Source organism: Coregonus clupeaformis, unplaced genomic scaffold, assembly GCF_020615455.1.
Source record: "Coregonus clupeaformis isolate EN_2021a unplaced genomic scaffold, ASM2061545v1 scaf1446, whole genome shotgun sequence".
Taxonomy (NCBI): domain Eukaryota; kingdom Metazoa; phylum Chordata; class Actinopteri; order Salmoniformes; family Salmonidae; genus Coregonus; species Coregonus clupeaformis.
In genome coordinates, this window is record NW_025534900.1 from 79,726 (window position 1) to 104,694 (window position 24,969).

The window sequence follows — 24,969 nt, forward strand, 5'->3', positions numbered from 1 at the left end:
AGAGGGAGTGAGAGGAGGAAGAAATAGCCGTGAAAGGAACTGTTGGGAAACGGAAGGAATAGCTGTGCACTTGGACCGCTTTCAATGATTTACAATCTTATCTGAGCGTTGTGGTATGCTTCCACTAGTACAACACATCAGAGTTTGGGAGAGGGTATTGGTGCCTCTTGGCTTCCCTACCCACCTCTAGTAATGTGGCTAATGAGATAGAAATGTCAAATTGTTTAGGAAATAGGAAAATACCCCTATCAAACTTTGTAACACATACAACTTTGTATTCTGCCTCTAAATCTAAAAACAGAAAGGTTTTCACAGTGTTCCAAGTGGCATTTCAAATGAGTTCGGGTCAGAGCTGTAATTAGTATGGCCTTGATGATATCCCGCTGGTGGGAACATTTTACGTGCAGATTTCAAAAGGATTCAAATTAACTGGGAAGACCTCAAAATACATGTTTTACAGTGTACTGTACAGTATGTTTGTGTTTTATGGAAAATGTCAGTTTTATCAGAAACCTTTTTGAACATTCTCTATGCATTCGAAATGCCTGTTTGGGTATTTTGATGTGCACTTTGAGTCAGTAATGATAGATAGAGACACTTACCACATAGTTTTATGTAAGTCGTCTATGTGTCTGTCATTTCAATAGGACCAGTGAACTCTAACCCACCCACAGTCTATCTTTGTCTCTCCCTCCCACTGTCATGGTAAGAAGTCCGTGAAATAATCCTTGACATAATTATTTATGCCATATACAGACAGTTCTGTATTGTACAGTACCATCATTCCAGATGGTTCCCTGTCTCTTATACAAACAATCTGAAAAAACAAACATTTGGAGGGGGCCTGTCTGTCTGTTGGTCTCTCTTCCACTTTCTCTCTCTCTTTAGAGTGGTGTTAGTAACATTGAGTGTGCCTGTGGGAAAAAGCTGTTCTATCTCTGGTGGAGCTGTATGTAAACATGACCTCCTCTTTCTCTGGATCTCTGGATGTGGCTCCCTGGCCCTGGCTCCTTGGCTCTGGCTTTGGGATGATAGTTGGACTTGGTATCATGAAGTGAATTTAGGAAGTTTATCTTGTCAGGACAGTTGTGGTTATCCTGTTGAACTTCGAGGGACTCTTTGTTGGACTGTTTAATTTGTAATCTACACTATAATAATTGTTTTCTCTTTCTCAATACTCTATTGACCCAGAATTTAAGTATTACACGCATCCTGTTTCTGTGAACTAGGTCTATGTTGGATAAAACAGACGTTTTCACACACACACACACACACATACACACACCCAAACACGCATGAACACACGCACACACACACACACCACTGTCATGTCTGCAACTATTTTTGCTTTTGGAGTAAACTAACCTGTCCCCATACACATAATTGTGGTTTTGTACAGTAGTTAGATGGTAGCACAGCCTCTTAATTAGAGGGGAGAAATAATGAGAATGTAGGAGTCATTTGGGAGCAGACTTCTCAAACAGAAAGAGGGGCTTTAGTCTGAAGTCTGTTGTGTTTGATCTCCCCGAAAACCAAAAGTGAGAAAAATAACCCAGCTCAGAACAGAAGCTGTTCTCAATACTTTCTCTGTAGTCATGGGAATACTCTCTTTGAGAGTGTAAAGGAGGGCACACTTTATTTGGGACAAACGAAGGATAAAGAAAGGATGCAACATGTATGTTGTACTGTTGGTCCTTTGAAAAATCTGACTCAGAGTGACCACAATGACAGGTAGTGACAGCCAAAGTAGAGGCTTTCTAACACAACCTGAACTAATGTCATCATCGGTGTCAACCACCACAACATATGATACGAAATACTTTATTGTCCACACGGTCCTCTATTTACAGTGATCCCAGGTCAGAGGGACACATCAGTGGGTGTGTAACCCCTTTGAAGGACTGAGTTTGACCTCTTTGGAGTGGTTAGAACTAGACTGCTTTAGTCTGGGACATTTATTTCAAAGAGCATTTATTGTCCATCCACCACAAGTTATGCAATAGTTACCTTGATATTTCTTCAAATGATTCCAGCTAGGAATCTATGCTTAGTGGTGTGTCTGTGTGTGCGTTTTATTTTTGCAGTTAGTGTAGATTTGGTGTGTACAGTATGTCTGTTATTTTGCTCTAGGGTAAGTGAGCTGTGCCCTGTGAGCTGTGGAAACCTCCCACACGCCCACACCTCCAGGCATCAGAGGAGAGGCCCAGTGTGTTTGGGCCAGAGTAGGGCCAGGCAGGGTGGCTCAGCTCCCCCGGCTGGTCTACTTCCTGCCAGGGACCACGAGGCTCATGTCTCCTTGGTTTGTGGGAGGCCAGAAAGAAGGCTAGAATAAACTAAAGTTGTTTAATTTACAGGCCCGCCAAGTCCATACTCCCATATCACAGGAGGTTGGTGGCACCTTAATTGGGGAGGATGGGCTTGTGGTAATGGCTGGCGCGGAATTGTGGAATGGTATCAAATACAGCAAACACATGGTTTCCATGTGTTTGATGCCATTCCATTCGCTCCGTTCTAGCCATTATTGTGAGCCGTCCTCCCCTCACCAGCCTCCACTGTCCCATATTTCAAACTGGCTTTAAATCAAAGCACCTACCTTTGGTGAGAGGGGCCAGCTGTGTTTGTTTCACTGTCTGATTCATGCCTGCACAGGCAGCATACTGCATCATCCAAATCCACTTTTAATGGGCTGTATATACCGTTGAGATTGTCCTGCACATGACAAAAGATTGTATCATGAAGGAGAGGCAATGCATGTTCGAATTTCACCAAGTAGAAAGGGATGAGGTTGAAAGGATGCTGCTGTCTCTTTCGGATGACAAGTCACCTGGTACAGATAATCTTGACGCCAAATTGCTTAGAGTTAAGTGCTTGATGTATGGGGTGTGCCCAGAAGTCTGGAAAGAGTCAAAGGTTATTCCACTACCTAAGGATAAAAAAATCTGCATTCACTGGTCCCAATAGTCGTCCTATAAGCTTGCTGCCTGTGTTAAGTCAATTATTGGAAAATATTGTATCTGTACAAATCAAGGATTATTTCTCATGTAATGGTCTGATAACGGGTTTTTACAGCATGCATACAAAGAAGGGCATTCTACGAGTACGGCCTTAGCACAAATGACAGATGATTGGTATGAATGACAGGAAGGGCATCTAAGACAACCCAAGCCAAGGACAAATTGCCTTAAATCTACAGTTTTATATAGAGCCATAGCTGAATGGAACTCTTTACCAATCCATATTTCTCTGGCAAAAAGTAAATCCACCTTAAAAAAAAAAAAAAGAACATCTAATGCGATAGACCATATGACTGGACAGGAAATAGAAAGCATTAACTGAATGTTAAATGTGTTACCTGTCAGGTATTTTAATTGTCTGTATTGTCTACTTGTTAAATGTTTGTAAAGTCTTCATTTGTAATTATTTGTAATGTCTTATTAATTGGTGTTGGACCCCGGGAAGATTAGCTAATGATAAGGCGTTAGCTAATGGGGATCCTAATAAAAATTCACAAAAATTCACAAAAGAAGAACAGAGCCTCTTCAGAACAAAGCATGTTCTGTGCTAAAAAGACAATCTGTTTCATGCTTTAGCTGGTAAAAAGTAATGGTAGGGTCTTGTAAGAAGCACATAAAAGTATTACCGTATTTTTCATCCAACTCTTTTGTTACATAATAAAAAAAGAAGATTCATAGCAACAACAACAACCCAGAGAAAATGGGTGATTACTGCAGTCCTTCTCTGCATGGCTTGTCAATTCTGAGGTATTAATACTATGAGCTGTTCCACTGTTAGAGAGAACCTCTTTGAAATGTGGTATAGGGTTCTTTCCTTGGCCCATACATTACATATTGTGTTTTGAATGAAACACCATGATTACCATTAGATCCAGGTGAGTGACTTTGGTTTGCGGGAGGCCAGAAAGAAGGCTAGAATAAACTAAAGTTGTTTAATTTACAGGCCCGCCAGGACTGACCACCAAGGCTATTGTGGCACAGGTTTGGTTATTCATCTGTATTGGCTTTCAGCATGTGACCCTTCGGTTCACAGTCTCCATTCCCTCATGATTGGGTCCAGTACGAGACCGTGCATTTGCACTCTCTTACAAACCCTCTCTGGAACACGTTCTTTCCCCTGAATGAATGCATCCACACAGCTTTACCGCTGTACACGGATGGAAAATGAGAGTTCGGCCGTGACAACATGCTCCTGAGCCTGTACGCCTGCCCATTAAGAAGTCCAGTGAGCACTGAGCCAAAGCAACTCCAGTGTCAGGAATTAATGTGGATGCAGTCCTGCATCAGATCAGGTAGCCTCTCTGACTTCACAAGAGAGCTTAATTCCAGTGGAGAATGGAACAAAAGTAGTCCTGACAAGGCACATACTCTGCCCTGGATGAGTCAGACACTGTCATCAGGCATGCCGGCCGGCCCCAGCCCAACACACACCAACTCACATTGTTCACTTGACTTATCATAACTAATCTGGTGCTTCAGATATGTTCCTCCTCTTTAGGAAGATGTGTTTTTCTCCCCACAGGGAATGTCAAGCTCATTGCTTTTCTAACCTTGAGGTTATTGATCTATCCCTCAGTCCATTAGCTCTGCCCGAATGGAGAGAACATCTGAAATCTTTATCAGTGGCACAGGGAGTGGGGGACCTAGTGTGTGTCTGTGTTTGCTACATCTCCCCTGAGAGGGCATGAATCAGGAAGCCAGGAGAGAGCTAGCTCTCCTAGCTATCAGATCTTGCTTAGATTAATAGATCGCTACATTAGCAAAGCCTTGACCTCATCCTCAGAAGACTGCCATAGGAAACACAGGAAAATCTGGGATACTCATCGGCTGCATGCCAGGAACTCCTGGATTAACCATTACAACACCAACTTAAATGTTATAACAGTAAAGTGTTAGTGAGAATTTTTTTAGATTAGGGAGTAATGGATTAACAATACTATTGCATTTTAAAACATATTGAATAACCCATGATATGTAGCTACAAGATAGGCCTACTATTGTAAAAGTGTGTCTATTAGGTCAAACTACTCCGGAAAAAAGGCCTACTAGGGATATACTTCCATCTGTGTCAGTGAGTCCTACTAAATTCCTTTGGTTTTGCGAGCTGTGAGCTCAGTTGGCTGTGAACCAGAGGACTGAGATGGTCTGTCCAATGGGACATTCTGGATTAGATCACAGCTGTCCATCTCACAGCTTCTCCCCAGAATAAACATTTCAGTAGTAACATCATCTGACACACTGGACTGTGTGAATCTAGCAGGACGACCACAGGCGAGGTGACAGGATGCACGCTCCACCCTAGTCATCATCACTCCAACCTCCAACTATCCCAACAGTGTAATGCAGACAGGTGGCTTATACAGTAGAGTGATGGATGCTCCTTTGTCTAAATTGTAAATGAAAGGACAGTACTGTCTGTGGAGGCGTGTTTATGGGTATGTTAAAGCCAACAGGTCATAATACCCCCAACTGTGAAACCACATTAAAACACACACACACACACACACACACACACACACACACACACACACAAAATCACACATACACACACACAAACACACACACACAAACACACTCACACAAACACACACACATACAACACACACACACACGCACACAGTTGGGAGACAGTATACAGTAGTACTATAATTTAATGCATTTCTCAAAGAGAAACTACTCATTTTGGGGACAGTTCTACTGTCACCAAGACAATTCTCTACCCACCACTATCTAATAGCAGGCTGTGGCAGCTCTCATAGAGCTCAACATAATGGTGAAGAATGATGCAATGGGTGAGTCGCCCTTACTACTTTTGATCCTACCAAAATAGAAGGACCATAGAAGTACCTGCTGTGATGGAGTACTCTGAAATCCCTCTGTTTCCCAGAAGTCTTCATACTAAAGAGGAAGTGATTCATATCTGAGGCAGCTGGAGGATTCTTGAACGTGTGGTTTGGGTAATGGCTAGAAGTGTTGTAATATGGTCATATTTACATTTTAGTGAGAGATGACAACCTATTACAGGCTGTTGCCTGGGGACTTGTGTTATGTTTCCAAGGCAGAGGCTTGAACGTGTCTGTGTGGGTCTGAGCAGAGCTCTGCCAAGATACATGAAAGGAGATGTCTCAGAGTCAGTCTCAGCCAGGGACCTGGCCTCGCTCCCCCATCTGGACTGACTGAGCACAAAAATATGCTTCAGATTGGCCCTAGACCTGCTAGTTTCTCATCACTATTTACTACAGTAAATGTTTGAAAAAACATTGATGTCCCTACATTTATGAAAATACTTTACAAGAGAAATAGGACAAAAACTATGTATGGGCATGACAATGTGTAGGCCTACTAATTTATGGAGTTAATTCCCTCTTACCACAATAGCAAAACTTCCCAGCTTGCCACAATAACAAAAAACATTATTTTTACTCTGTCCTACTATCCGTGTCCAATGACACCATTTCTGCTATTCCAAGTGAACTTTGAACTCACTGTGAAAATACACGTACGTAACAGGGTAATACATTACCGCAACAGGTAGAGTTCATCAACCTGATGACTTCCATTGTGGATGAGTCATTTTCAGCTATGATGTTTTCTCTTTCTCTTCTATCTGGCACACCCTACCCTTCTTGCTGGAAAGAAAGAAAGCCATAATAATCAGCTGTGAGAATGTAACATCATTCCACATAAATATCCTGGTGTTGGAAAGGGTGAACGATAATGGCAAATTCCCTCAGGTTCAAAGAAAATCAGGGAGGTATGAGTTCTGGCATACTTGAGTAGGATATGGCAGGGTATTTAACCTAAGCCATCAAAAGCTATATGACAGACCCATTGTGTGAATCTGATAGAGGAGTCCAGTGTTTGGGTATAAGACATGTTGAGTGCCTGTACATTTGTCAGTACTTTCATATACTGTCCCAAGCCCTCTCTTCTATGTGAATGTGTTCCCTGCCTGCCTTCCTGTTCGCCTGACTGACTTTATAAGGAACTTCCTGTGTGGTGACATCAGGCACGTACCAGAGTAAAGAGGACGGCTCTGTTAGGGGAGGAAGCAGTGGTGGGAGAGGAGAGGGGCGGGGCATGGGGTAATAATACTCACCACACAAAGTTCTCAAGTCAATACTATCCATTCGCTTTATCTTTCCAATCCAAGTATTTTCCCATTTCATTATCTTACACAGTAATATGCTTCTTCTCTAGTGTGAATACAAAATCACTGTAAATAGGTAATGCCAACCAAAACTGGCAAAATAAACAAAGCAATAGGTATTGATTTTATGCAGTTGCACAGACATCACATGCAACACACAGCTCCCAAGCTCACCTTCCGATCCACAAACACCCATGCGGTGATCTGATCTCACAAACCCACCATTCTTGCCCTTGAGCAAGGCACCCTAATATGCTCCTGGAATGCCGTACTACTATGGCTGGCCCAGTAAAACAACACATTTCACTGGACCTATCTGGTGTACATGACAATTAAACATATTTTATTTTTTGTAATTATAAAAGGGGATTAGAGCGAGCCGGGTCCATCTAGGGCAACATATCTAATGATAAGCTTGTTAGGGCCGGGGGCCAAGGCTGGCTATGGGGATTTACGAAGTCAAGCAACAAGCACACTCTGTTCCCACCACGCACCTCCAGTTTCTGCCTCTATTTATTTAGCACTTCACTTGTTTCTAGTCATTGTATGGCTATGTTTGGTTAGCATGCATGGCCGTAGATAGTTAGTTTAACCTAGTTAGGTTGAAGGGACACACACAAGGTTTTTAATAATAATAATTTGGTGGGTGCTTATATTTGTCATATTTCACACATGTAAAAGTGTATATTAATATGCATGTGTTAATTGGAAATGTGTTTTTTTCCTTTCCCAACCCTGAGACACCCTCGGAGAGTGGGGTCACGGCCAGGGTCTGCTATTATCAGTGTTGGGGAGTAGTGAACTACATGTAGTTCAACTAGTAATTAAACTACATTTTGCAGTAGTTTCATGTTAGTTTAACTAAATTCAAATATTGGTAGTGTTTTCAGTAGTTCATTTCTTTTTTGCCATGTAGTGGTGTAGCTAACTACTGGAACTACACACTACTTGTTTTGAAAAAAAAAAGAAATGGGTGAAATAGGCAAGAATGTATTTAATTTTTCGGCATCAGACCTGCCTAATTTTACTTGAAATATCATTTTTGTGTTTAAAAGGATAAATTACACATTTTGTTAACATTTGACTACAGAGTTATCTGACCTTGCAATTTGGATGTAGTGAACTACTTTTTCAAAGTAGCTTTAGTTAAGTAAACTGTATCTTTATTAAGGGTAGCTTTACTTCTTCTAGTGGGAAGTACAGTGGGGAAAAAAAGTATTTAGTCAGCCACCAATTGTGCAAGTTCTCCCACTTAAAAAGATGAGAGAGGCCTGTAATTTTCATCACAGGTACACGTCAACTATGACAGACAAAATGAGGGAAAAAAAATCCAGAAAATCACATTGTAGGATTTTTTATGAATTTATTTGCAAATTATGGTGGAAAATAAGTATTTGGTCAATAACAAAAGTTTCTCAATACTTTGTTATATACCCTTTGTTGGCAATGAAACAGGTCAAACGTTTTCTGTAAGTCTTCACAAGGTTTTCACACACTGTTGCTGGTATTTTGGCCCATTCCTCCATGCAGATCTCCTCTAGAGCAGTGATGTTTTGGGGCTGTCGCTGGGCAACACGGACTTTCAACTCCCCTCCAAAGATTTTCTATGGGGTTGAGATCTGGAGACTGGCTAGGCCACTCCAGGACCTTGAAATGCTTCTTACGAAGCCACTCCTTCGTTGCCCGGGCGGTGTGTTTGGGATCATTGTCATGCTGAAAGACCCAGCCACGTTTCATCTTCAATGCCCTTGCTGATGGAAGGAGGTTTTCACTCAAAATCTCACGATACATGGCCCCATTCATTCTTTCCTTTACACGGATCAGTCGTCCTGGTCCCAAAGCATGATGTTTCCACACCCATGCTTCACAGTAGGTATGGTGTTCTTTGGATGCAACTCAGCATTCTTTGTCCTCCAAACACGACGAGTTGAGTTTTTACCAAAAAGTTCTATTTTGGTTTCATCTGACCATATGACATTCTCCCAATCCTCTTCTGGATCATCCAAATGCACTCTAGCAAACTTCAGACGGGCCTGGACATGTACTGGCTTAAGCAGGGGGACACGTCTGGCACTGCAGGATTTGAGTCCCTGGCGGCGTAGTGTGTTACTGATGGTAGGCTTTGTTACTTTGGTCCCAGCTCTCTGCAGGTCATTCATTAGGTCCCCCCGTGTGGTTCTGGGATTTTTGCTCACCGTTCTTGTGATCATTTTGACCTCACAGGGTGAGATCTTGCGTGGAGCCCCAGATCGAGGGAGATTATCAGTGATCTTGTATGTCTTTCATTTCCTAATAATTGCTCCCACAGTTGATTTCTTCAAACCATGCTGCTTACCTATTGCAGATTCAGTCTTCCCAGCCTGGTGCAGGTCTACAATTTTGTTTCTGGTGTCCTTTGACAGCTCTTTGGTCTTGGCCATAGTGGAGTTTGGAGTGTGACTGTTTGAGGTTGTGGACAGGTGTCTTTTATACTGATAACAAGTTCAAACAGGTGCCATTAATACAGTTAACGAGTGGAGGACAGAGGAGCCTCTTAAAGAAGAAGTTACAGGTCTGTGAGAGCCAGAAATCTTGCTTGTTTGTAGGTGACCAAATACTTATTTTCCACCATAATTTGCAAATAAATTCATTAAAAATCCTACAATGTGATTTTCTGGAGAAAAAAAATCTCTATTTGTCTGTCATAGTTGACGTGTACCTATGATGAAAATTACAGGCCTCTCTCATCTTTTTAAGTGGGAGAACTTGCACAATTGGTGGCTGACTAAATACTTTTTTTCCCCCACTGTAATCGGTACCTACATTTTCAGAGTAGCTTCCCCTACACTGGCCATTATTAACGGCGACCCTGGAACAACTAGGGTTCAGTGCCTTGCTCAAGGGTAGATTTTTCACAGTGTCGGCTCAGGGATTCGAACTAGCAAACTTTTGGTTAGTGGCCCAATGCTCGAACCACTAGGCAACCTGCTGTCCTGGTGCAGGTCTGAGTTGTTCCAGAAGAAATTGTAACAGACATAGTGTGAATCATTTTGTAAAGTAAATAAGTAATGCTAAATACACATCTGTTGAAAGGTTTTGATACAGTGTATTTGTATTTGTATTTATTATGGATCCCCATTAGCTGCTGCCAAGGCAGCAGCTACTCTTCCTGGGGTCCAGCAAAATTAAGGCAGTTCATACAATTTAAAAAATATTACAATACATTGACAGATTTCACAACACACTGTGTGCCATCAGGCCCCTACTCCACCACTACCACGTATCTACAGTACAAAATCCATGTGTACGTGTGTGTATAGTGTGTATGTTATCATGTGTGTGTATGCATGTGTCTGCGCCTATGTTTGTGTTGCTTCACAGTCCCCGCTGTTCCATAAGGTGTTTTTTTTAATCTGTTTTTTAAATCTAATTGTACTACTTGCATCAGTTACTTGATGTGGAATAGAGTTCCATGTAGTCATGGCTCTATGTAGTACTGTGCGCCTCCCATAGTCTGTTCTGGACTTGGGGACTGTGAAGAGACCTCTGGTGGCATGTCTTGTGGGGTATGCATGGGTGTCCAAGCTGTGTGCCAATAGTTCAAACAGACGGCTCGGTGCATTCAACATGTCAATACCTCTCATAAATACAAGTAGTGACGAAGTCAATCTCTCCTCCACTTTGAGCCAGGAGAGATTGACATGCATATTATTAATATTAACTCTCTGTGTACATCCAAGGGCCAGCCATGCTGCCCTTTTCTGAGCCAATTGCAATTTTCCTAAGTCCTTTTTTGTGGCACCTGACCACATGACTGAACAGTAGTCCAGGTGTGACAAAACTAGGACCTGTAAGACCTGCCTTGATGATAGTGCTCTTAAGAAGGTAGAGCTGCACTTTATTATGGACATACTTCTCCCTATCTTAGCTACTGTTGTATCAATATGTTTTGACCATGACAGTTTACAATCCAGGGTTACTCCAAGCAGTTTAGTCACCTCAACTTGCTCAATTTCCACACTATTTATTACAAGATTTAGTTGAGGTTTAGGGTTTAGTGAATGATTTGTCCCAAATACAATGCTTTTAGTTTTAGAAATATTTAGGATTCATTTATTCCTTGCCACCCACTCTGAAACTAACTGCAACTCTTTGTTAAGTGTTGCAGTCATTTCAGTCGGTGTAGTAGCTGACATGTATAGTGTTGAGTCATCGGCATACATAGACACTCTGGCTTTACTCCATGCCAGTGGCATGTAATTAGTAAAGATTGAAAAAAGTAATGGGCCTAGACTGCTGCCCTGGGGAATTCCTGATTCTACCTGGATTTTGTTGGAGAGGCTTCCATTAAAGAACACCCTCTGCCCCCACAATCTTTTTATCATCAATTTCTCTCAGCCAATCATCAGTCATTTGTGTAAGTGCTGTGCTTGTTGAATGTCCTTCTCTATAAACATGCTGAAAGTTTGTTGTCAATTTGTTTACTGTAAAATAGCATTGTATCTGGTCAAATACAATTTTTTCCAATAGTTTACTAAGGGTTGGTAACAGGCTAATTGTTCGGCTACTTGAGCCAGTAAAGGAGGCTTTACTATTCTTAGGTAGCGGAATGACTTTTGCTTCCCTCCTAGCCTGGGGGCACACACATTCTAGTAGGCTTAAATTGAAAATATGGCAAATATCGTCCGCTATTATCCTCAGTAATTTTCCATCCAAGTTGTCAGACCCCGGTGGCTTGTCATTGTGGATAGACAACATTACTTTTTTCACCTCTTCCACACTCACTTTATGGAATTCAAAATTACAATGCTTGTCTTTCATAATTTGGTCAGATATACTTGAATGTGTAGTGTCAGCAATTGTTGTTTGCTAATCTTGTCAATGACAAAATCATTAAAGTAGTTGGCAATATGAGTTGGTTTTGTGATGAATTAGTCATCTGATTCAATGAATGATGGAGCTGAGTTTGCCCTTTTTCCCAAAATGTCATTTAAGCTTTTTACTATCATTCTTTATGTCATTTAGTGTAGTTTCTTCTTCTTTTTATTCAGTTTAGTCACATGATTTCTCAATTTCCAGTACGTTTGCCAATCGGTTATGCAGCCAGATTATTTGCCATTCCTTTTGCCTCATCCCTCTCAACCATACAATTTTTCAATTCCTCATCAATCCACAGGGATTTAACCGTTTTTACAGTCATTTTCTTAATGAGTGCATGCTTATTAGTAACTGGAATAAGACATTTCATAAATGGGTCAAGTGCAGTGTCTGTTTGCTCCTCATTACACACCACGGACCAACATACAGTGGGGAGAACAAGTATTTGATACACTACCGACAAAAATCCAGAAAATCACATTGTATGATTTTTAAGTAATTCATTTGCATTTTATTGCATGACATAAGTATTTGATCACCTACCAACCAGTAAGAATTCCGGCTCTCACAGACCTGTTAGATTTTCTTTAAGAAGCCCTCCTGTTCTCCACTCATTACATGTATTAACTGCACCTGTTTGAACTCGTTACCTGTATAAAAGACACCTGTCCACACACTCAATCAAACAGACTCCAACCTCTCCACAATGGCCAACACCAGAGAGCTGTGTAAGGACATCAGGGATACAATTGTAGACCTGCACAAGGCTGGGATGGGCTACAGGACAATAGGCAAGCAGCTTGGTGAGAAGGCAACAACTGTTGGCACAATTATTATAAAATGGAAGAAGTTCAAGATGACGGTCAATCACCCTCGGTCTGCGGCTCCATGCAAGATCTCACCTTGTGGGGCACCAATGATCATGAGGAAGGTGAGGGATCAGCCCAGAACTACACAGCAGGACCTGGTCAATGACCTGAAGAGAGCTGGGACCACAGTCTCAAAGAAAACCATTAGTAACACACTACGCCGTCATGGATTAAAATCCTGCAGCGCACGCAAGGTCCCCCTGCTCAAGCCAGCGCATGTCCAGGCCCGTCTGAAGTTTGCCAATGACCATCTGGATGAACCAGAGGAGGAATGGGAGAAGGTCATGTGGTCTGATGAGACAAAAATAGAGCTTTTTGGTCTAAACTCCACTCGCCTTGTTTGGAGGAAGAAGAAGGATGAGTACAACCCCAAGAACACCATCCCAAACGTGAAGCATGGATGTGGAAACATCATTCTTTGGGGATGCTTTTCTGCAAAGGGGACAGGACGACTGCACCGTATTGGGGGGAGGATGGATGAGGCCATGTGTCGCGAGATCTTGGCCAACAACCTCCTTCCTTCAGTAAGAGCATTGAAGATGGGTCGTGGCTGGGTCTTCCAGCATGACAACGACCCAAAACACACAGCCAGGGCAACTAAGGAGTGGCATCTCAAGGTCCTGGAGTGGCCTAGCCAGTCTCCAGACCTGAACCCAATAGAAAATCTTTGGAGGGAGCTGAAAGTCCGTATTGCCCAGCGACAGCCCCGAAACCTGAAGGATCTGGAGAAGGTTTGTATGGAGGAGTGGGCCAAAATCCCTGCTGCAGTGTGTGCAACCCTGGTCAAGACCTACAGGAAACGTATGATCTCTGTAATTGCAAATTAGATATTCTGTACCAAATATTGAGTTCTGCTTTTCTGATGTATCAAATACTTATGTCATGCAATAAAATGCAAATTAATTACTTAAAAATCATACAATGTGATTTTCTGGATTTTTGTTTTAGATTCCGTCTCTCACAGTTGAAGTGTACCTATGATAAAAATTACAGACCTCTACATGCTTTGTAAGTAGGAAAACCTGCAAAATCGGCAGTGTATCAAATACTTGTTCTCCCCACTGTATATTCTTTACATCAACAACATAGGTATCACTACAAAACGTATTGTATGGCGTCTTATACACAATATTAGGTCCAGCCTTTTGAACTTTGGTTTTCCTAGATATGGCTACTATATTGTGATCACTACATCCAATGGATTTGGATACTGCTTTCAAACAAATCTCTTCAGTATTAGTAAAGATATGATCAATACATGTTGATGATTTCATTCCTGTACTGTTTGTAACTACCCTGGTAGGTTGACTGATAACCTGAACCAGGTTGCAGGCACTGGTTACAGTTTGAAGCTTTCTCTTGAGTGGGCAGCCTGATGAAAGCCAGTCAATATTTAAATCACCCAGAAATTATACATCTCTATTGATATCACATACATTATCTAGCATTTCCCACATGTTATCCAGATACTGACTGTTAGCACTTGGTGGTCTATAGCAGCTTCCCACCAGAATGGGCTTTAGGTGAGGCAGATGAACCTGTAACCATATTACTTCAACAGCATTTAACATGAGATCCTCTCTAATCTTCACAGGAATGTGGTTCTGAATATAAACAGCAACACCTCCACCTTTGGCATTTCTATATTTTCTGTAAATGTTATAACCTTGTATTGCTACCACTGTATCATCAAAGGTATTATCTAAGTGAGTTTCAGAGATAGTCAGAATATGAATGTCATCTGTTACTAGCAAATTATTGATTTCATGAACCTTGTTTCTTAAGCTACATATGTTAACGTGCACTATTTTGAGCACTTTTCGTCTGGGATGCTTACTTGTTTTTATTGCTTTACTGGGAAGCTTAGCAGCAGTAGATGTGCTCATGCAGTAGATGTGCTCACAGTGTAATAATTGTGTAATACATAAACAGTGTCATAAAGTCATAGCTTTTTCCAGTACAATGGAACAAGTCCATTATAATTAATTCACATCTAATTTGACTCTATAGTCTCAGACTTGAGTGACTGGCATGGGACTTTATGACCAGAGTAAAGTCTATAAAGACTGTTGTTCTACCGTCTGAGCTGCCCAGCCACTTTAATGACAAACACAGAGTAGGTCCCAGGTAAACAGAAATGTCCCACAGGGATCAGATAAGGAGCAGCAGCCAGACAATGTGGGCACCATTCAGTTACCAAGCAGGAGAATAAACTTCAGAGATGAGTGTTTCTGTCGTGTGTTTGCTGTGCCTGCCTTCTTATCTCCCCTGGAGCCATCCCCATTGCCCACTCCTTTTCTCTCCTTCTCTCTGTCTCCCTTCAGCCTTGTGTGTGAGTGTTTTACATTCATTTTGTCTTTGTTCCACTGAGTCTAGGTGGAAACGATAAAGCACAGCTACAAACAGAGTGTTGATGGAGGCAATGGTACCTCCAGAGTATAACTAACAGAGGTATCCCTTATGGAAAAAGTGTTCCAAAAACACATGTTTTCATGTGATCACGTGATCTTCTGTGAAGTTAATGTGATAACATGTGACAACATGTAAAGCAACATGTAATAACATGAAACTACACATCTGAAAACGTGATCACATGTGAAGTGTTCCAAAAACACATGTTTTCATGTGATCACGTGATCTTCTGTGAAGTTAATGTGATAACATGTGACAACATGTAAAGCAACATGTAATAACATGAAACTACACATCTGAAAACGTGATCACATGTGAAGTGTTCCAAAAACATGTTTTCACATGATGATTCATGTGATTTTCCATATGTGAAATCATGTGGTTTTTCTGTAAGGGATATATGTATGTGTGTGTGTCGTATTCTCTGAACACAGTTGTGTTCAGACAGGTTCAAATTCAGTCTAGGGTCCTCACGCATCCTCTGTCTGCCCAGGGACTGACAGGGATCAGCCACTGTGGCGCCACAAGAGGCTGTGAGCCCAGAACAGCTTGTTAAATCCGTACCTGAGTTTCTAACAGGAATGACCTTATCTTTATGCTGTAATACAACATGCGATTTAGTCAACTTATCGTACAAAATATATATTCCCCTCTCTCCAGTCCAACTAATACAAGAGTGTAAGACTATGGTCTCCAAATGCAACAATGTGTGCTGTGTTTATTTGTTATTGATAAGCACTATAAACACGTACTCCCTGCATAATCTGTAACAATTAAAATACTGAAACACCCAATATACAATGTGCAACACGCAAGGGCTGTAGATAGAACTGACTTGTGTTATATCAGATGATAATGTATCATAGCCTACTGTACAATAAAGCAATCACACAATTTCTACCAATGTTTACCAACTGTTTATTACATCTTCATAAAATATCTGTAAATCTATCATTCCTAGTGTAGCCTATAAAACACATATAATCTGCCTATAAATCATTTTAAGTATACATGATTAATGTAACGTGAAACCATAAAATATTCATCAATAAAGTCTACTGTGCAGGTGTTCTGTGTACAAGCCTCTAAATTGAAAGCTATGTCTTTAAGAGTTGAGTGAAAGGCGGAGCCAGAGTGTTCTTGTGTTGTGTGGTGGAGCTTAAAAGAACATCGCTCACAACAATAGTATTGAGAACTCTCCTAGAACAGAGTAGTTATAGTGGCAAATGTGCTGTCCTTTATTTCGGCTCAGGTGACATAGAAGACTGAAGCTTCTAGATTGGCCCAACTAATGTCTACAGCAAAACAGGGGAGCTAGAACTGTCGGCAATAGAGGATTCTAAACGCTTGTGGAAGTGACAGCGGATGTGAAAACTGCGAGGTTGTAAGGTGAGCTCTAAAAACAACTTGGTTTGACGTGACATGTAGCTATTATTCTTTTTTGGTGTGTTGATGACGACAGCAGTGATTGATTCAATCCCTCTTATATGTCAGCCGATACATTGTGTCATACATTGACATTGTATCCCCCTGTTATAATATCTTTATTATACCGCTATCATTATGCCTCTCATACTAAAGTCAATATGTTAAACAGTAAGCAATTTAAAGTTGGAACAACTTGTTGTCCTTGTATCGTAAACATTACCATTGTAATGTCATAAGAATCAAGATAAGATGGATCCTTATTTCATCACTTACTTGAGATCGGAAACGTATATTATGGAGTGAGTCACCTTCTTGGAAAGCTCTTACAATCGATCCTGTAAAGCAAGGGGGTGTGCGCGCTGTTTCCTTGCAACACAGGTAGAGCAAGTATGGTTGCTCGGAAACCGCTGCAGGGGTGTCATAAGTGGGGTGTGAACTTGTATGTGTTGCTGTGCCCAATGTGTCACGAGCTATAGTGAGGTATGTCCGAAATGACACCCAATTATATAGGGCTTTGGCCAAAAGTAGTACACTGCGTGGATAATGTTATTTCAGACGTGCACAAAAGGGTTAATATTGTTGGTGTGTAGCTACATGGTGTGTAACACCATACCTCTTGGCCTGGAGTGACTGTGCAGAGCTCTAGGTCTGTGTCTTGGTCTTTTGCTAGTAGGCTATGCATGTCAAATAGAGATTGTCATCATCACAAGTGTTTAACATACCTCTTGTCTTCCCACACTACAAAAGATGATATGTTCTCTGAAATAAATTGCCTGCAACGTTCCCATTCATTATTTTGTCTAACTACACATTTGTTTAATCCTGTTGCCTCTAAATACATTCAATGTAAACTATGGTTGCACCTGTTGCCAGAGGAAGCGCTAGTCCCTAGGGGTTCATTATCGAGGATCAAGTTGCTTCCCATCCCCTCCGAATTGTATCCAGGGCCCTGGGCAAGGGATGGAGAGATGACATGTTGGACAATTTTGCCCGAGCTGACATCCCGGGCATGCTGTTGTTACAGAACTTTGTTTCTGAATGACCAGCTGTCGAGGCAGCACATCAATCTATCCATTCTCTAGACCTGCTGGGGTCTTAAGATACCATGGATGTGTTCTCACTTCCTGATGATTCATGGTTGAAGATAGATCTACAGTATGTTGTTCTGGCCATGCATTTGTTGTTCTTACAATGCAGAAAACACATTGGATGAACTATTCCTCCATAGGAACAGCTCTACATGGCATAGACTTCTGTGAAGTTGTGGTCTCCAGCATTTGGGCAGAGATGACCCCCAGGTCAGGTCTAGCCCACATGTTGCCACTCTACTCAAAGGAAGTCAGGGGCTATGGTGTGATGCACTCATTCCCCTCTTCTACTGGCCACAGGTTCCTAATTAAAATGAAGGTCACCAGAACCTGTTTATGGTCCATACATAAAACATCAGGGTGTCGTGCAGGCATGACAATTACTGGCTATTACTAGTCTGACCTGGGATTAATGTTATCCTGAAGACTGACTACATTGGAACATTACTTAATAATGTGCTGGTGTTCCTAAACGGTGGCATTTAAATTAGCACATTGAGTAAGCAAGAGAAGACTTCTTTGCAGGGTATGTGTAATTAGATATGCTGGAATTTTGTAACATCTGTCAAACAAAGTATCACAATTATTTGTTTACACTATATGTTCCCCAGACGTGACTTGATTTCCTCCTTCTGATCCATGCTTGCATTTAGCTCAGCCCTGACACACATTTGACATGACACAAACATCCAGGTCATCTGACATGGGAAGTGCTTGCAACACCAGGCATATCTCTGGTTACAGGAACAGTCCTGTCTAAAAGAGATCTCCAGCACTGCAGTCAAAGATACCTGCCTACTGGGGTTCAATCAACACTGCTGTTGTATAAAGACACTGTCAGTGTTTTCGGGTTTAGTTTAAAATTCAGTTATTCATTTTTTTCTAACTGACATAAAATCCAGTAGGAAGATGTATGACTAACACTTTACTTAAAGTCAATAGGTATTATGCTTGTAATAATGATATATTATTAAAAGGCTTATCATACCGTATTTCTAAGCTACAGTTTTTTAACCGACTGTAAATGGCTGTTAAAGTTAGACATTATTACATGATACGAATACATTTTATGTGAGTGTACATGCTTCTAAAAGTCTTGCAAGGCATTATAGCCCCATCAAAACACATTATACCTGTTGTATACACGATATTATGTTTAACAAGAACAGTCATGTCACTAGCAGTTTTCCTCTTTTTGTGTTCTGTTTCCTCTCAGTGTAAGAAAATAACAAGTATTGTTTGTGTACTGTGTATAGCATGTACATGTTGTCTGTAGCAACTAAAGAGAGCATTATGTGTGACATATCGCTTTCTGTCCTGAGGGCGTGTAGGGGCACAAGTGTCTTAAAGTCCCATCAAACTGAACATTTGTCATTACACAGCCAGAGGAGCCAAGGATAATGTTTCTCCATGTTCTTTTTGAAAACCACTACCGGAGTGTGAGGCACAAGGCCATGGCTCTTTAATTAGTGGCGGGCAGGCTAGCAGCCCTGGAAAAAAGAAAGGAGGAGGGGCAGCTTTTTGGCCTCCCATCAGGATTTTTTTCACTACTACATGGAGAAAGCTTTTAGGTTCTGATATTAAATGCAAAATACAGCACCAGAGGCTACTCGTCATCAGAGGATTGTGTCTCATGTTGGTGGAAATTTGTCAATAAACAAAATGGAGGATATCTAATCGTGCTTTTATAACTGGCTCCTGCCTCGGACCCTCTTCACTTTCACTCATGTTCCTGTCTCTTGGCTGTTACAGATCCAGCAGCAGTAGCCAGCCGGGGCTAGCCGAGCATTTCCTGGCTTTGATGCGACCCGATTGTGCCTGGAGCATGTCCACAGCGGGCCTGACTGCCAAGGAGATCTGTTTACCTGCAGACAGCCCCTTCCTGCGGGCCAGTCACTGTCTCAGCATGGCTGGAGCCAAGCCCTCGTGGAGCCACCACCATGAGCTGGACAAGTAAGTCTCCCACGTGCAGGGTTGGAGTAACTGATGACATGTATTCAGTTACATGTAAAAATGGAACTAATTAGTTATGTTACCAGCCAAAAATATTGTAATCAGATTACAGATACTTTTGAAAAACTAGATGATTACTTCTTGGCTTACTTTTCAATTCAGAAAGGATGTTTGCGAAAAAAAATACATTGACACCTTTCTCAATGACATTCAATTCTGTATTGAAAAAATTTGCAAGTTTGTTAAACCTGAACGAGTCTGACCACAAGTTGGAGACCACTATGATGACACGCCAAATGTGTTTGATGGATCCTTTTTGTCTTCTTCTAATGCCTCTTAAAGGGAAAGTAATCCAAAAGTAACTGAAAGTAATCAGATTGTTACTGAGTTTGGGTAATCCAAAATATACATTACTGATTACAATTTTGGACAGGTAACTAGTAAATGTAATGGATTATGTTTAGAAAGTAGCCTACCCAACCCTGCCCACGTGTGTCCCGTTACTAGAATAAGATTTTTATTACAGTTAATATTTTACCAAGGGTATTCCTGCAGGGATGGTTGGAATTATTTTAACTACATGTAGCTGGGACAATTACTCAACAATGTGCGTCATGTCATTTTACAGCTTGTACTTCAGTATGGATGCAGCACCCACGGAATACAACTTTCAATTTCAGCAGCAGGTGCCACCATCGCTCAATTCTGAGAGTAAGTACTGGACCCAGTCACTGTAGATTCTATTACTATTTTACCAACCACCACTTACACCCACAATCCTTCCATTTGCCCTCTGCCTTACAAGGAGGGATTTAATACTATGCCTCTGAGCCAACTGGTCAATGTTTACTGGGAGGTTTTCCTGTTTCTATAAGAATAGAAAGCCAGAATGGCTGCCAAGGGCCTGACCTGCTCTAAATATATCCTGGGGAATGTTTAACAAAACCCTGAGAGGAGAAGTGCTTTCAAGTAATTAAGGTGTGCCTCTCTGTTGACCTCCACTCTTCCAGGAACCTTTTAACCTAGAGACCCTGCTGGGAGCCTGGCAAATGTTAATTAGTGATGTACTATGGTTGTAATTGTTACCAAATGCCAATATTGGTTTTCTAACCACCTTCTCTCCTCTCTCTACCTCTGCAGGACAGAAACATAGCCCTGGTGCACAGCGATTACCCCCAAAGAAGTCCCGTCCAACCAATCTGTCCCTGTCATCCAGCGCTGAGCCCTCCACCCCTAGCCCTGCTGAGGATGACCAGGTGGTCCCGTCCTTCCAGAGGTTGTCTGTGTACGAACGCTGCAGTCCCCCACACACACCTAGCCGGGGGGCCAAGCCCCTGCCCCCTCTCCCTGGGCGGGCAGACCTTTCCCCTGACCAGGCCATGGACAATGAGGTGGAGTTCTTCACCAGTTCAGATGACAGCCGTTGCTTGGTGCCTGAGCAGTGTCTCCCTAAACCCTCTGCCTTCCGCTACGGAGCCCCCAGCCGCAGGAGCTTCAGGCGCTGTGGACAGATTAACTATGCCTACTTTGAGGGCCCAGTGGGGCAGCAGAGACCACAGGAACAGCAGGAGCAGCAGCGGATACAGGAGCAGCAGCGACAACAGCAAGAGCAGGAGCAGCAACAAAGATTGGAGCAGGTAGAGCAACAGCCATCGGAGCATCCAGTGTGTCCCAGACAGCAGGACCGAGCCCAGAGGAAGCTGCGGCGCTCTCATTCCGGCCCTGCTGGCTCCTTCAACAAGCCGACGTCCCTGCGCCTGTCCTGCCACCACCGCTACACTCAGGGCATGGACAAACCAGAAGTACCCCCCCGCGTGCCCATCCCCCCACGTCCCAACAAGACTGCAGACTACCGCCGCTGGTCAGCCGAGGTGTCCTCTGGGGCCTACAGTGATGAGGACAAGCCTCCCAAGGTGCCCCCCAGGGACCCTTTGTTGTCTCAAGGCAGCTCCCGTACCCCCAGCCCCAAGAGCCTCCCCTCGTACCTCAACGGTATTATGCCCCCTACGCAGAGCTTTGCCCCAGACCCCAAGTACGTGAGCCGGGTTTTACAGAGGCAGAACAGCGAGGGGTCTCCCTGCATCCTGCCTGTCATGGAGAACGGCAGGAAGGCCAGCACCACACACTACTTCCTGCTTCCACAGCGGCCTGCCTACCTGGACAAACCTTACTTGGAGAAGTTACTCCGGGATATGGACTGCCCGGCAGGTCGCAGTAGAGGGGCTTCAGACCCAGAGTGGGATTGTCAGACCAGGAGGAACGCACAGGTGGATTTAGTTTGACCTGGAGGAGACGAGTTATGGAAGGACTCCACTGGACACGAGCAAACAACCTCTGGGCACAAAGTGCCTCAGGACACTGAAGCCTTCAAACGCTTACTGCTGCTTTAACACTGACGAGGTTGGTAGTTTTACCTCAGTATTCTAAAAACACAGGGTATTTGACATACCATTTAGTTACTGGGACTTTTGGAATTGCAATCACAACACATTATCTAAATGTTGTCTCTTTAACTATTGAGTGTGTGTGTGGGTGATATTTAACAATTTAGAGTGATTATTTTTTTATATAGTTTCAGTACATTGAGTATATGTAAATGTTTTGCTGATACAGTGGTTCAGTTTGAGGGTATAAGCAGGACTTGTGCCTCATGTTCTCAGTGTTGTGTGTCTCACAGGTAGAGGACATTTTGTGAGGTGTATATTGTGTTTTGATAATTGCTTTTGTGTCTCAGAACTTAGGGACAAAGGGTCAGTAAAGCAATTATTATATTGTGTTGCATCTATGAAGTCTAAAGAAGAGGCCAATGTATTTAAACACGTTAAATGAAGGATTCTCCACCTACATCCCAACCCTAACTCCTATTTTGTATAAGCATGAAAATAGGAATGCACATATCTAGTGTCCTGCCTTGTTGAAATGTCTGTCTTACTTAGGCCACTATGTTTATGGATGGCAGTGTGTTTCTGTGTTCCCTCACTGGACGTTTTCTCCGTACCAGTAGGGGGAGTGGAATATTGGTATACATGTATCCAGTGGAATGTCTAGTGCAGCTTGTACTTTGTGTTAAGCGTGTGTGTACGTGGTGCACGTGTGTTTGTGTTTTCTCTGCTGATTTTGTGACTTTTCTACCATACTGTAGAAAATTAGATTAACAATATTTGTTACTGTTCTCTGCCTGTTTTCAGCACTGCTTCCAAGTACATGGTTGCAAAGTGTATCCTCCCTAACCCCTATACTACTTTCTTTCAGTCTCAAGATGAAAAAATGTGTTGCACAAAAATGTGCCTGTTGAAAATATGTGAACGTATGCTTTTCTTCACTGAATTGTATCAAAACTGTTTGGGGAGCTCAGTAGTTGGTCAAGCTGTGAGTCATTGTCTAGAACTAACTTGCCTTCAATACTACCTCCCAGGAGAATACAAATCAACATATTACCCAACATTTTGTGGACTGTAATCCTAAAATAATTAGAATTGAAGAATACAATTATAACCAAAACATTGCCAAATATTTCTTAAAGGCCCTCAGTGAAAATATGAAGCGTATGAAAATCCAAACCACTACTTTACTCAGTCAATTTACCATGTTTTAGAATTATAAACACAATCAGACCTTTCATTATATGTGTGTGTGTGTGTGTATATATATATATATATATATACACACACACAAGTGATTGTGGATCACAGAGATGTTGGGCTCAACTGATAACATAGACTTATATTATGCAGACTGCGTAGGGCTTACCTACCTGACAGACTTTCCAGTTCTGCTCATGCATTCCTGCCTGACATGATTGCAGTGGGTGTGGTCCAGAGACTTTGGCTGCTGGCGGCCAGGAAACAATATACATTTTATTGTTAAAGATTATTCAAGAACCATGATGACATAGTAAATGTAGCAAGTGCGTGGAAGTAATCCTGGATATAAAACATGGTGTTCCAATCCAATATCAGATTAGCGCAAATGGTCACTTCAGTACATTTTCCCTCAAGGGCAAAGGGAAAACAAACCTAGCCGAGGCCATGTTGTTTTTATATTTAATGTATAAGAAATTGTTTACATAGTACACTGATATGTTATTTAATCTTGTCTTATTGGAAACAATGAAATCAAATGAAGGCTTTAGTTCATCGACAACAATTGACATTATCTGCTGTGGTGAAACAAATGCACAGGGAGTGCTGTGTCACGGTATTTAACATAATTCCATTTGTCATTATGAATAGTTGATCAATGTATCAGTCTTTAAAGGAGAAAATAAAATGACTTATTTATGAATCTGTCTTTGTTCTGTATTCTGTGTTAGTTGCATGTGTTTAATGGTGTGAGATTAACTCTGATTCAGCTGTTTGGCCTGTTTTATCACCCACACCCTCATGCAGCACCTCATTACAGTTGGCTGTAGTCCAAACACACAGCAGAGTGACTTACTTACAGACAGGTATACCTTACCTTCCCCTTCCTAGTTGAAAGTATGACTCTTTCCCCCCTGGCTACCTGTTGAGCAACTTAAAGAGGCTAGGTAACCTGGTGGCTCAGGTCTTCAGTGCTTCATGTTGTCGTGTTTCACTGTGGGAGTCCATAGCTTAAATGATGACTGGGAGAGTTCTCTTCTTACTTGAAAATATTTGTCAGTGCAGTCACTCATTTATAAGACAGCTAAACACACAGAGTAGAAGGACTGAAATTGTTAGTGAGTCCAGACTCGAACCCAAGTTGTCAAGAATCCGCACTAGAGGAACGTTGTTATTGTTTATCGTTCTACAGTACACCTGTCAATCAACTGATCAACGAATCCCACTGCATGCTGTAGGCCTATTAATAAGGTGGTAACACAAGACCATTTAGTGTGTTCATTGTCATAGTGACAACTGCTAATAATACTTAAATGTACACTACCGGTCAAAAGTTTTAGAACACCTACTCATTCAAGGGTTTTTCTTTCTTTTCTACATTGTAGAATAATAGTGAAGACATCAAAACTATGAAATAACAAATGGAATCATGTAGTAACCAAAAAAGTGTTAAACAAATCAAAATATATTTTATATTTGAGATTCTTCAAATAGCCACCATTTGCCTTGATGACAGCTTTGCACACTCTTGGCATTCTCTCAACCAGCTTCATGAGGTAGTCACCTGGAATGCATTTCAATTAACAGGTGTCCCTTCTTAAAAGCTAATTTGTAGAA

The 24,969-nt window shown here is 41.9% G+C and overlaps 1 protein-coding gene across 1 annotated transcript; it reads left to right on the forward strand.

The window, feature by feature from the left end:
- Positions 1–16,480: 16,480 nt before the first annotated feature.
- LOC121577702 (ERBB receptor feedback inhibitor 1) lies at positions 16,481–24,055 on the forward strand. The gene is made up of 4 exons (XM_041891505.2): positions 16,481–16,691; positions 19,571–19,771; positions 20,400–20,482; positions 20,912–24,055. The coding sequence occupies exons 2-4, from the start codon at positions 19,620–19,622 to the stop codon at positions 22,051–22,053; spliced, it is 1,377 nt and encodes a 458-aa protein (XP_041747439.1). The 5' UTR covers positions 16,481–16,691; positions 19,571–19,619; the 3' UTR covers positions 22,054–24,055.
- The last annotated feature ends 914 nt before the right edge of the window (positions 24,056–24,969 follow it).

Coding starts and splice junctions, on each gene's coding strand:
- LOC121577702 (XM_041891505.2), top strand. CDS start 19,620: ATGCGACCCGATTGTGCCTGGAGCATGTCCACAGCGGGCCTGACTGCC. Junction 19,772..20,399: donor CACCACCATGAGCTGGACAA/GTAAGTCTCCCA, acceptor GTCATTTTACAG/CTTGTACTTCAGTATGGATG. Junction 20,483..20,911: donor ACCATCGCTCAATTCTGAGA/GTAAGTACTGGA, acceptor CTACCTCTGCAG/GACAGAAACATAGCCCTGGT.